Raw genomic sequence first — 13,345 nt, 5'->3', positions numbered from 1 at the left:
GAAAAATTTAATTTTGTGATGACCCTTGGAAATGTGTAAAAGGTGAAGTAGGAGAATAAAGGAGGTGCTAATCTGACTCAAGGCCAACAAAAAATGAATGAAAAGAATCACATTTATCATAATATAAAATGATACAAAACATTGGACCACCACACCAACTTGTTCAAATTAAGCAATTAACCAAACACCACTTTTTTTTTTCTCTCCTTTTGACTAGTAGGTAATAGCATACACACCCGTGATGAATCCCTTCCTTAACCCTATCCTTTCACTTTCACTCATTTGCGTGATCTATGTAACTTCCTATGAAAAAACAATGAATTTCCGAAGATATGTTATGTTTTATATTTATGTTTGACAGGAGAACACGCTCATGCAACGCGTGAGGGTATCTGGGTACTTGTCTCTAGTCAACAACAGTGAAGTTGCAGTATGAATAAGGAATAGAAAATCAAGAGAACAGACCAATGATAAGGTTAAGGTTTCTTAACATGCGCACACTCTCTTCCGTAACGAACCCAAACGGTATTTAAACTGCGCACACAGGCATTCTTCACGTTTTACCATTCTCTCTCCATTTTTTTTTTGATTTGCCTTTTTCTGACTCTTGGCTCCTAAATTGGGACGAAAAGTCGAAGCTTCGAAGAAACCGAACCATCCATAGCTGACTCCGCAATCTTTCGTCGATTTCACACTTTATTTCTCTGAATTCTCCGCTATGCGATTTGGGGAGGAGGTTTTGCGTGTGGTTGAGCGTGGCTTTTTTCGCAGTTTGAGGAACCGGGATTAGGGTTTTTGCGGCGGTGTCATGGCGGATGATGTTGTGGACTTTTCGAAACTGTTCGATGGTGATGATGACGACGGTGACATGTTTTATATAGATATGAACACCGTTCAGAAGGTTCTTGATGAAGACGATAATTGTGATTTTCTGGAGGTAGGGTTTTTTTTCCTCTTGCGGAACAGAGAATGCTGTGCTGTGTGTGCGTGACTGTGTGAGTGAGGTTACTGTGAAAACCGAATTAGTTATTGAATCATGACAAACGAAGTATCCTGTGATAGAAGAGTTGAAGCTTCTGTGCAGTGACAAAGTCATTTCTGTCATTCGATCTCAGAAGATTTATTTATTTTACTTTGTTGAATTGATGATGTAATCTGCTCAGAACTGGAAGGCTTGTTGTTTAAATTTGTTTAACCAGTAATAATTAATTTTCTTTAGGTAACTATTGTTTAATTTGACACTGTATTTGATTATTTATTCTCTAGTTCATCGAAAGTAAGAAGTTTATGGCATGGTTATTAACATGACAAATTTGTGCTCGAAAAACATGGGATTTGTGTGCCTAGGAATGATTTTTGTAAAAGAAAAAAACGGAAGGTCAATTCATGCAAGGAGTGTGGTAAGTAGCTTTGAAGTGATTCTTAGAAAAAAATTTCTAGCACACGTTATTATTTATTTAGTTTTTGAAGTTCATTTCTTCTGTATCTTGAATTCATATTCACTTGACAATGGGAAATGCCAGTGACGTGTCATCTGTGCCTGCGTCACTTAGTTCCACTTAAAGTGTGAAGGTCTGCCCTCCAATCCTCCGAAAAACCCTTTCTTACATTTTAAAAATGATAACTAACCAATGGAATTATCGTTGCTAGTGAAAAATGTGTCATTTTGTCTTGGACTTGGGGGTCATGCATATGTTATGCTGTTAAGTTCGACATTTTGGATACTAAGGCATATTTCTTCTGTATTGTTCTGTTAATAAGATAAAGAGTTGTAAATTATTTTAAGGCTTTCATTTTTTAAATTTCTTACTAAAACAATGAAGGGTATTTAGTTTTGTTACTGTGTTGCTATGCTGTTTTTCTGATAGTGTGATTCATATAACTGACTTCACTTAGTGGGATAAGGCTTTGTTGTTGTTGTTTTCATATTGAGGAGTGGGGTTGTGTTTTAGTTCTAATGAAGATAAAGATAGAAGTTTGGCGTTCTGCTTGGAATTTGATGAAGCTGTGTTGTCTGTCACTATATATATACACAAAAGTAACTGGGCATATTTTGCATTTCAAGCTTTTTACTTGAAAACAAAATTGAAACAGTCATCTAATTTTTTCAGTTGCCTCCTTGCCTTTGCATGTTTGATATTATCCTTATACCTTTTTATGTTAATGTCCTACCAGAATTTTCCCGATGATTCTTCTTCAAAAAATGCTTCACCCAGTGAATCTGGAACTCATGACTCATTTCAGATACAAAATGGTATGTAGATATCTATGTTTTTTCGTGTTATATGACTTATTTATTTTTGTTGCAATTGGCTGTCAATGAGGAGAACTGGACATTATGGTTCTTGAGTTAATTATGAATCATGGATGTAAAATCAAATTCCTGATATTATGTCTTGCTTTGGATTCATTCCTTTTCATTTTCATTAGGGTCTCAAGTGTTGGAAGAACAACAATTTTCTAGGTTGGGCTTTGCAGATTCAGTCACGAGTTGTTCTCCGTTCTGCTCAGATGCCTCAGATTCTGGTGTCAGAGGTTCAGTTGGTGTATCTGATTCTGTAGCAAATTCTTGGCTTGATATTGAACTTGAAAACGAGGGACCTCAATCTCAGGCTTGCTCCTCTCCAAATGCATTTCCTGGTAATCTCAGTAACTCCCTCTCCCCAGGTGAAAGTGATGAAGTTTTCTGCATCGAGAGGAACAGAGTCTCTAAACACGAGGTACCTGCTTGCAGTGTGGAATCAAGTTTCCCTGAGGCACAGTCAAGAAATATATCAATTTATGGAGATAATTTGAATCCAAGTCAGTGGAAAGGTGAAAATGAGATCCAATTCAAGCATTTCCGAGAGGATGTTGAATTTGAAAGTATGTGAAATCTTCACTTGGATACGGTTGTGAAGAATCTCAAAATTTTACTTTAGACCATTGTATATTTGAAAATTGGGCAACAATCTGATTCTATTTTTTACTTGTAGATACTTCAATCAGTTCTATCGTTGACAATGATGATATAAATATCGAAGGTTATGTTGAAGACACCACTGGAGGAGTTTCTGGGCAACAGGAAAATGATTCGTGTACATCTTTTGAAGCATTTATGGATGCTGATAGATTTTTACATGTTGCAACTTCACCTGATTCTACTATTGGTCAAGGTTCCCATGGTTCCAGTGATTTCATTGACTACCATGGATCTTCAACTTATTACGAGGGAATGCATAGTGGACCCTTTGTTGCTGACTCTTCTCTTGGTAGTTTGCCAAATGGTTTTTGCTCTCAATTGCCAAATGACGAAATGATGAATAACATGAAGGCCAAAAGTGTGGAGTTAAATGCTGATATTACATGTATGAACAGTGGCATGCCCTCAAACACTACTGGGTGGACGTCTTTTCAAGATTTGACTGATAATGTTTATCCATCTTTTCATTCTAGGAAAGTTAATTTTGATGACCTGCCATCACTGTCTCTTTCAGCTTGTGATTCATACGTACCATATGGAGACCATTACCAGGATGCTAAGTTCAATGTAGATCAATCCGTGAGACAAACACCTGGTATTTTTTCTTCTGTAGGGTCTCAGGCTTACCAATTTTATGAGAATGAGGATAATTATGCAGTTATATCTGGGATATCCAATCAATATCAAGATAGCAATGGTAGAATTGCTAGTTTTCAAGAAAATGTGGACAATTTGAATTTACAAGCTGCAAATATATCTTGGCCCCATGCCCAGGCACTAATTACCAGTGAGAAACAGTTTGGTTGTGTTAAGAGAGAAGGAGGGGTTCGACATAAACTTGCTGACTCTCATCTTTCAAAAGGAAAAATTCAGAATTTCATTGTCGAGGAAGACCCTGATGTTTGCATTATTGAAGACATCAGTCATCCTGCTCCGACAAGTCGATCTACAATCATTGGGAATTCCTCTAACATTTCTCAATCTGCTAGATATGCTGATTCTCAGTCTTACATGGTTGGAAGTACTAGGCTGAAGGCATGTGATGAGCGTAATATATTAAGGGTTGCATTGCAGGTTGACTTCTTTATTTTATGGTTTTTATCCTTTGTATCTGTTGGCAGATATGAAAATATTCTTCTGCCACTGCACTTAACTCTTCAGTGGTTTATTGTAGGATCTATCTCAGCCAAAGTCAGAAGTTAGTCTACCAGAAGGGTTGTTGGCAGTTCCTCTTTTAAGGCATCAGGTTACTTTTCTTTTCCAATATTTTAGAAATAGATAACTTCTATGACTTATTCAGTGAATGAATGAATGAATCATATCAGTAGTTATCGTATGTCACGCACTCACACTTGAACACCTTCTCATTGTCTTTAAAGATGTGAAATGTCAAAGGCACCATTATCCTAAAGTTCACTGTCATGTATTTTGGTTCATTTCCTTGACAAATTGTTCTAATAATTATTTCCTCTGACAATAAAAAGAATTCAACTTTCCTCAGGGATAAGATTGTTGAGACTAGAAATCATAGATTCATGTGACAAACAACGTAGTGATGCCTTGTCACTCATTTTTACTAGAAAAAGTGTGTATTCTTTGAAAATTATGTCTTGTTGGATCATACAGGACAAGAACTCCTGTTCACTCTTCATGTGTCTAATTCTGATTGCCAACTCGATCCTTTGTAAACTCAATCCTATTTTTCCTGAGATGTTCTGATAACTTGCTTTGTATATATAATTGGGACATTGAAGATTCCAACTAATTGTGGTTGTCCTGGTTAGAGAATTGCTTTATCATGGATGGTTCAAAAGGAAGCATCAAGTTTATATTGCTCAGGAGGAATTCTTGCAGATGATCAGGTTAGTTGTCTGCATTATTAATATGAGATTATAAGTAATTGATTAGATGTGATTTTCTTAGCCTTAGTGAGTTAAAGTCTTTTTTCTTGTAGGGACTTGGAAAAACAGTATCAACTATAGCATTAATATTAAAGGAAAGACCTCCATTACTTAATGGGGGCACCAATGCCCACAAAAGTGAATTGGATTCTCTGAATCTGGATGTGGATGATGATGTGCTTCCTCAGAACGGTAGAGTAAAGGAAGAATCCAATATTTGTGAGGATAAGTCGAATAGAAATCCAATGAAGAGTATGAATTTGCTAAACCAAGCAAAGGGAAGGCCATCTGCCGGGACCCTTATTGTTTGTCCCACTAGTGTCCTACGTCAATGGGCAGAGGAGTTGCGTAGCAAAGTAACTAGCCAAACAAATCTCTCTGTGCTAGTATACCATGGAAGCAATCGGACAAAAGATCCTTATGAGGTTGCAAAGTATGATGTTGTTCTAACAACTTATTCCATTGTCAGCATGGAGGTTCCTAAGCAGCCTTCAGCTGACAAAGATGATGAGGAAAAAGGAAATGTTGAAGATCATGCTGTACCGAGTAGGAAAAGAAAAAGTCCCTCTAATTCTAGTAAAAATGGCAAGAAGAGATCAGATGGAACAGTTCTTGAAACTAATGCTCGCCCGCTTGCAAAGGTGGCATGGTTTAGGGTTGTCTTGGATGAGGCACAAAGTATAAAGAATCACAAAACTCAAGTTGCAAGGGCCTGTTGGGGTCTTCGTGCAAAGCGAAGATGGTGTTTGTCGGGGACTCCTATCCAGAATGCAATTGATGATCTCTACAGTTACTTCAGATTTCTACGATATGACCCTTATGATGTCTATATATCATTTTGTTCTAAAATTAAGAATCCAATAAGCAGAAATCCAGCAAACGGATATAGAAAGCTACAAGCTGTCTTGAAGACTATAATGTTACGCCGAACCAAAGGTGAGATTTGATTAATTTGAATGCATGAAGTTTGCGTCAACAAAAGAGTAGGCTATAATTATTAGTTATTTCCTAGTTTGCCATCTTATTCAACCATAACAATTAATAAAGTTGATTATCAGATTTTGTGTATACAGTTTTTTTCGAAATTATATATCCATTTCCTTTTTCTCAAGATATAAAATTATCATTTCAATTTTGTATGCTTTATTACATGGATATAATTTTAGGCATTGGATAGAATTAGATAATTTTTCATTTTATAGTTTCCCTTTCCTGTCTTGTTAGTAGCCAGTGCATTGTTCGTGAGCTCATTCCTCTAAGCAATCAGTAGTTGTTCTGATTTCAAATTTGCCAGCGTAACCATGCGGTACTATTTTTCTTCAGGTACACTTCTTGACGGGGAACCTATTATTTCCTTGCCACCTAAATATATAGAGCTGAAAAAGGTTGATTTTTCAACTGAGGAACGTGATTTCTATTACAAACTAGAGGCTGATTCACGTGCACAGTTCCAGGTATGGTCTTTCCTTTAGATGGTAATCTTTATGTGACTTGCAATATTTTGTTTAGTTGAGCCTTTTTTCCAACCCAAATCTTGGTAAGCCATATTTGAAATCCACTATTTACATGTGTGTGATGTGATGTCATGTCAGGAATATGCTGATGCTGGAACTGTCAAGCAAAATTATGTCAACATTTTGCTGATGCTCCTGCGCCTTAGACAAGCTTGTGATCACCCTTTGCTTGTCAAGCGATACAATTCAAACTCTCTATGGAGATATTCGGTTGAGATGGCAAAGACACTTCCTCAGGAAAAACAAATCTCTCTTCTGCAATGTTTAGAGGCTTCTTTGGCCCTCTGTAGCATTTGTAATGTATGTATTGACCATCCTTTGGTATTTAAAAATTTGGATTTGTCTGACTGCACATCTGTGTGTACTGGTTATTTGTTTGCTTGAATCTAAACTGGTTAGCTGTAGTTGTATATTAGTTGTTAGGGTCGTAGACTTATAGATTGTGCTTGGAAGGGGTTAGAGCAGCTTTAAAAGTAAACTCGAGTGAAGTAAAAGTGAATGGAGTGGAAAAGGTTTTGTTTAATCGTATAACTAATTTCCTTGCAGAAAGAGGGGAAGGGTGATTGGGAATTATTTTTATCATCCTTGCTCTTGACTTGAGGTTAAAGGACTTGTATTATTGTTGCATGCGTGTATCATCCACATTAAGTATATTTTTTGCCACAGTATATGTCCTCCCCAACTCCTCGGACGTGTCTTTCCTAATACTTGTTTTCTGGACAGGATCCTCCGGAAGATGCGTTTGTTTCAGTTTGTGGCCATGTTTTCTGTAACCAATGCATATGTGAACATCTTACTGGTGATGACAACCAGTGCCCTGCTGCAAATTGCAAAATTCGACTGAGCACATCTAGGGTATTCTCAAAAGCCACTCTGAACAGTTGTCTTTCTGACCAGGGTTGTGATAATTCACCTGGTTGCCCTGCTTCTGAAGTGGAAGAATTTGAGCCTTGGTCTCAAAGTCAGCCATATGAATCTTCAAAAATAAAGGCTGCACTTGAGGTTTTGAAATCACTGCGTAAGCCACAGTCCTATACATCAAAAAGCACTTCTGGGAATAGCACTTTGAGTGAAGATAATGATTGCCCTGGGAACCCCTCGGATGCTGACAATGGGAAATCCTCATTAAATTCTCATGAGTGTCAAAATTTGTCTGATGAGAATAGATACCATAGTGATTCAGTTACTGTCGTAGGGGAGAAAGCTATAGTGTTTTCTCAGTGGACGAGGATGCTAGATTTGCTTGAAGCGTGTCTCAAGAAATCTTCGATTAATTATAGAAGGCTTGATGGAACAATGTCAGTTGTTTCAAGAGATAAAGCTGTTAAAGATTTTAACACTCTTCCCGAGGTTAGTCAAGTTGCAGATCCGTTAAAGTCATGATTGAATTTCTTGTTCCCACGCCATAATATGGCAGCCAGATATATTGAATGATAAGGTTTGACGTGTTGCGTTGTAGGTATCAGTTATAATTATGTCTTTGAAGGCTGCCAGTCTTGGTCTAAACATGGTGGTAGCTTGCCATGTTCTTATGCTAGATTTATGGTGGAATCCTACAACTGAAGACCAAGCAATAGATAGAGCACATCGAATTGGGCAAACTCGTCCTGTGACTGTCTTGAGATTAACTGTGAAAGATACAGTTGAAGATCGAATTTTAGCTCTGCAGGTAATTTTTTGTGCCATAGTACGTTGCTTTTAGTAATTCTGCGTTGTGTTCTATGATCTGGTTTATACTGTTCTAGTTAGCACCTAAGTGAAATTGTGTTTATAAGGTTAGTTTTTTAAGCTAGAATGATTTGTTGTGGGGGGAAGTTAGTGTTTTAAATGATGTTCCTGGCAGGAGATCAGAATGCTTCTGAACAGTCAGTCAATGACGCCTACCCTTTTTTTTTTTTGGTTTTTTGGGTTGAAATGCTTAAAATATATCATGTGTGTGAATAATAATTATTTGAGCTGAATAATGTGTTGTCTTTTGCCTAACTACGATTCTTAGTTGAAGCCAGTCTATCTTGGCATATCTTTGAGTCATGTGACATGCCGTCTGACAACTGTTTTTGTTTATGTGTCCTGATTTACTAGGCATAAAATGCTTATTCATTGCACAACAATTAGATTACAGTGTTATGAAGAAAGTGTAAAATGTAGTGATTGCTCATACGAAAAATGTCTGACATGTTGTTGCAGCAAAAGAAGAGAACGATGGTTGCATCTGCCTTTGGGGAGGATGGAAGTGGTGATCGTCAGAGTCGACTCACTGTGGATGATTTAAAATATTTGTTCATGATGTGATTAGACGTACATATTTACAGATATAGTCAACATTTTTTGGATTAGTGATTTTTTACCTGGGGTGGGGTGGGTGGATGGTATCATCTTCGGTTTCTTTCTGCTGACTGCTGAAGAAACCAGAAACAACACATTTTCTAACAAAGGATTGGATTGAAGTAGTAACGAGGTCGGTATTAACGCATGACTTGAAGATTATATGAAATGTTTATGTTTAGAATGAGATATTTCATTCTTTGAACTGGAAATTTTAGTTAAATCTCGCATCTTCGTAGGATGTAGAGAGCAGAAGCATATATATATAGCAACATAGAAAGATTTCATGGATTGTTTCTTTTCCTTGTAAATTATATAGAAATTTTCACTCCAGTTTGTGAGTCCAATGTCTAAGGTTATACTCGATACTAAGTGTAATTTTAAATTCAAGAGTAGTATTAAAACACCGTCTTTATTGATTAGAAATTATTATAATCTACACAATTAAAACATAGTGATTAAAATAAGTTGTGGTGTTTATAAATATTTTTGTTTCTATTAATTTTGAGTCGATAACAGAGAATCCATTCAAAACTGTGTTGGAATGTGCATTCGTAACAATAGAAGAAAAAACTCTATGGGCACATGTATTTAAATTTAATCCATAATACATGTCTTGCTCCATGTACACTTTACGATTACCTGGAACTGGAAATTTACTGAATAATCTGAGTGGTTTTTGTAAAGCTATGTTTTGTCAAATGATCATGTTGATCTAATTTTTCTGGTTAGTGGAGTTTCGTATAATTAATTTGACATCATAAATGTTAAAGAATAAACAAAACTAGTGCAGATTTGAAAATCTGTTGATATAAACAAAAACGAAAAAGTAAAACAAAATTAGTTACCATTTTTGGTTTTCTTCACATATAAAACTAGCATCCTTCCGTTTTGGTGAATTTGTAGAGTAGTTTTTGAAGAAGAACGGTTATGTTTTTAAAAGTTCTCCCTTAGTTAGTTCTAAGAACTCTCTAATCCTAAACAAACCAAATTAACCAAACAATACTAAAAGTCTGAGTTTCTTTGGCTGCCATCTTGCAGAGCTGCAACATGCTGCAATCAAAAGGGTCGACTCGAGGATTAAATAAAGGTACATGTATTTATCATAAATAATATGATGTATATGCATAAGCAACATTAATCTATAAAAAGTAATTGAATAAATGGATTATTTTACTACAACTATGCTTCCCATTTTGTGATTTGTTTCTTCGTGAAAAGTTATATTAATAATTGAAAAATCCTTAATTAAAAATTACATTTATATGAACACATAATAAATTATAATTGTAAATTGTATGATATAAATAAGAAAACCCCAATTTAAGTATCTATAAAAGTATTAACCTAAATTGGTTACTTTAATAAATTGTTTTACATCCTAAAATTCTCAAATTATTACCATTTAAATAAAAAATCATAATAAAATACCGAAAGTCAAAGTTTGCTTCATATACATGTGTCACATGGCATTACCTTTAAATGTTTAAATTTTTTTTTTTGTTTTCAGAAAACTACTGGTAAGGTTAGCTATGTATCAGAGCCACTAATAACAAAAACCAGACTTTTGTTTATGATTTGCCCATACAGAAACTTTTAAACATTTGGTGAAGGGAACAAATTTCTTGCATTCACATTCATAAATTAGAATTGATGGATGAAATGGAGAGTACAGTTCACATTCGGAATACATCCTTGTTGTCAGTGCCATGAATTCTGTACATAATTTTGTTTCGTTTGGGAGAAAAAGAAACCAATGCACAATCACAGATAACAAAACGGAACCTTGAAATGAAACCTTCATCATCATTGAAGTCTTGTTTCCCCACCAGACCTAGCGAGCAGCCAGGACAGAACATCGTTTCTGACAATCTCAACATTTTCATCGGTCTCTCCGAAGAGCAAGGAATGCATCATGCCGTCGTAGACCTTGATGGTCTTATCGAGGGTCCTGGCTTCGCGGTAAAGCTCCCTACTGACATCAGGGTCGGTGACAGCGTCGGCGCTGCCGTGCAAGACAATGAAAGGAAGGTTGACATCAGAGAGGCTCCGATTGAGGAAGTCGGTGACTCTTAAAAGTTCGACGACGGTGCCCAACCTGGGCTTGCCGCGATACCTCAAAGGGTTCATGTTGGCGATGAGTTTCTTGCGGGGAACCTTGACGGACTTGAAGAGGAGATCGGGGGTGGGGACGATGGGGAGAGTGGGGAAGAATCTGGCGAGGAAAGTGAGGATCTGGGGAATGGGCCATCTGGGTCTGACGGCGTCGGAGATTTTGCACATGGGGGCGACTAAAACGGCGCCGTTGAAGGGTTCTGGGGAGAGGAAGTGGATGAGGAGGCAGATGGCGGCGCCCATGGACTCGCCGAAGAGGAAAGAGGGGAGGTTTTGGAATTGGGGGTTTTGTTGTTTGATGGAGTTGAAGAAGGAGAGGCAATCGTGTGCGACGAGGTTTACGGAGGGGACGAAGGCTTTGAGGCCTTCGGAGTGGCCGTGGCCTTGGAGGTCGACGGCGAAGCAGGCGAATCCCGATTGGGCCAGGAAGATGGGGGTCGCTTGGAAGGTCCAGGAGATGTCGTTGCCGTAGCCGTGGACCATGAAGACGACGGCGCGTGGGGTGATGGTGGGGTTTGGGAGCCATGACCTTGTGAAGAGCTTGAGGCCACGCGCCGTCCTGAACTCCGATTTGGTGCCTCTGATTCCTTGGTGGTTGTAGTAGTCTTGTTCTGGGGTGAAGCCCCAATAGTGAGGGTAGGATTGCACAAGCTTTTCCTCTTCTTCTCCCATTCTTCTCTTCTCACACAATTATGAGTGAAGTCTCCAAACTGCTTTGGATTACTTATTTGTTGTCAAAGACTTGTGCTTTAGTGCTTAACCCTTTTTAACTTCTTGCACCTCACAATTCTTAAGTCTACTTCATAAAGAGTAATGATACTTGGACATTTATTATAGGTTTGATGAGTAACGATATTTGACATTTATTATAGGATTGATTTATTTTATTTTATTTTGTCCAATAATATTGTTCCTTTTTTTTTTTTAATTTCAATTTGATTTTAAATTTTGAAAAAAATAATGTCATTTGATATTCTTTTAATTTTTTAAAATAAATCAAAGATTTTTTATTAAAATTAAAATTATTAATAAAAATAATTTGTTTTGTTAGTGTAATTTACATAATTTTAATGTCAATTTTAATAAAAAAGCACTTGATCCACCTAAAAAGATATAACAAAAAAATTAAATTATTTTAATTTCTTAAAAATTGAGACCTGAGATTAGAAAGAATGAGAGGACTAACTTCGTATTTTTAAATAAATAAAAGAAAAATAATTAAACCTATATTATATTTATAGAACATCACATTACAAGATAAAATAGTTATAAAAAAGTGATTTTTTTTTATTTCTTATAAGAAAAAGGTGAAAAGCAATACAAATAGTATCAAATAAACTTAAAACGTGTCAAAATATCGTTACTCTTCTATAATAAGAGAAAAAGATTAAAACATCTTTCGTCACAATACCACCCTAACATAGCTGTTATTGCCACCATCGTCACTGTGCTGTAGACGAAAAACAAGAGTGGGAGAACGCTGCAAAAGAAGAAAAGTAAAGAATGCGAAGAAAAACTCATTGCAAAATGGTCTTTTCAAAACATGTGTTCTGAAAAGCTATTTTCTTATCACATTTCATGTAGGATGTTCCAAAAACATTCATTTTGAAAGGCATTATATAAGTTTTGATTTTTTTTTTAAATTCTATTTGAGAAAATTTATTCAAATACACCTTTTGGAAATTGTAAAAAAACAAATCATATTCCAGAATTTTTGTTTCTGAAATTTAGTTTTGAAAATGTTATTCTGAAAATTTTGAAAAGCTTGTTCTTGAAAGTTTCCAAAATATATAATCAGGAAGTCACTTTCTTGAAGGACAAAATAGTCATTTTGAAAATTTGAGGTGATGTGCAAAGAAAATGTGGGCTGTAGGAAGTAAAAGTCTATCAATTATTAGTTATGTTCGAAGGTCCAATTCCCATATATTTGACGGTAGAAATATAGCTGTGTAAGATATGAGTATATGGAATATTGGAATAAAATTCTAATAAGCTGAACCACTTAGATTATAATCTTCTAATGACTAGAAAAAGAAATATATAATTAGAATTTATCTTTTAATTTTTAAAATTAATAAGAGAAACCTATACAACATTTTAAGAGTTGAAGTACTATATTATAACAATTTTCAATAAATAAATCTTGAATTATCACGATACGAATAAGTGGGTTTCAATGCTTTAGTTTAGATTTTTCTAAAACTTTTACCGGAATATTTTAGGATTTCATGAAATATATTCTAACATTCTTATTTTTAGGGTTTTAGGTATAATGGAAGTAGAAAAATAGGTTCAACCACTATAGATCTTTGATTCATACAAAGGTTAATTTTGAACTCTCATCATATCAAAACATCTTCAAAATCGTTCTCAATATAGTTTCAATTATCATCATTATTATTGTAATTGCATCTCTTGTCCCACATTCCATACATCACCATCACCTTTAACTTAGTACTCACAACCCTTTCTTAATCTTGAGATATATCAAACATCGGTTAATGTTCAAACCATATCATCATGTATGG

The 13,345-nt window shown here is 35.8% G+C and overlaps 2 protein-coding genes across 3 annotated transcripts; one reads left to right on the top strand and one right to left on the bottom strand.

Annotated features, from left to right (window-relative positions):
• The first annotated feature begins 312 nt into the window (after positions 1–312).
• LOC114178272 (helicase-like transcription factor CHR28) lies at positions 313–9,035 on the top strand. 2 transcript variants are annotated; one of them, XM_028064088.1, is made up of 12 exons: positions 313–937; positions 2,176–2,254; positions 2,431–2,814; positions 2,976–4,036; positions 4,137–4,208; positions 4,747–4,824; positions 4,917–5,799; positions 6,187–6,317; positions 6,456–6,677; positions 7,101–7,727; positions 7,837–8,046; positions 8,565–9,035. In XM_028064088.1, exons 1-12 carry the CDS (start codon positions 809–811, stop codon positions 8,667–8,669), a joined length of 3,981 nt encoding a protein of 1,326 aa, XP_027919889.1. In that variant the 5' UTR covers positions 313–808; the 3' UTR covers positions 8,670–9,035. The 2 variants fall into 2 exon arrangements, with proteins under 2 accessions (XP_027919889.1, XP_027919888.1); XM_028064087.1 differs by having other exon boundaries at positions 316–937; positions 2,431–2,865.
• Positions 9,036–10,252: 1,217 nt separating this feature from the next.
• Positions 10,253–11,613, bottom strand: LOC114176160 (caffeoylshikimate esterase). The gene has a single exon (XM_028061102.1). The coding sequence runs from the start codon at positions 11,487–11,489 to the stop codon at positions 10,509–10,511; it is 981 nt and encodes a 326-aa protein (XP_027916903.1). The 5' UTR covers positions 11,490–11,613; the 3' UTR covers positions 10,253–10,508.
• Positions 11,614–13,345: the final 1,732 nt, after the last annotated feature.

The sequence above is a fragment of the Vigna unguiculata genome, chromosome 3, assembly GCF_004118075.2.
Source record: "Vigna unguiculata cultivar IT97K-499-35 chromosome 3, ASM411807v1, whole genome shotgun sequence".
Taxonomy (NCBI): domain Eukaryota; kingdom Viridiplantae; phylum Streptophyta; class Magnoliopsida; order Fabales; family Fabaceae; genus Vigna; species Vigna unguiculata.
This window is presented reverse-complemented; position numbering and strand designations above follow the sequence as displayed.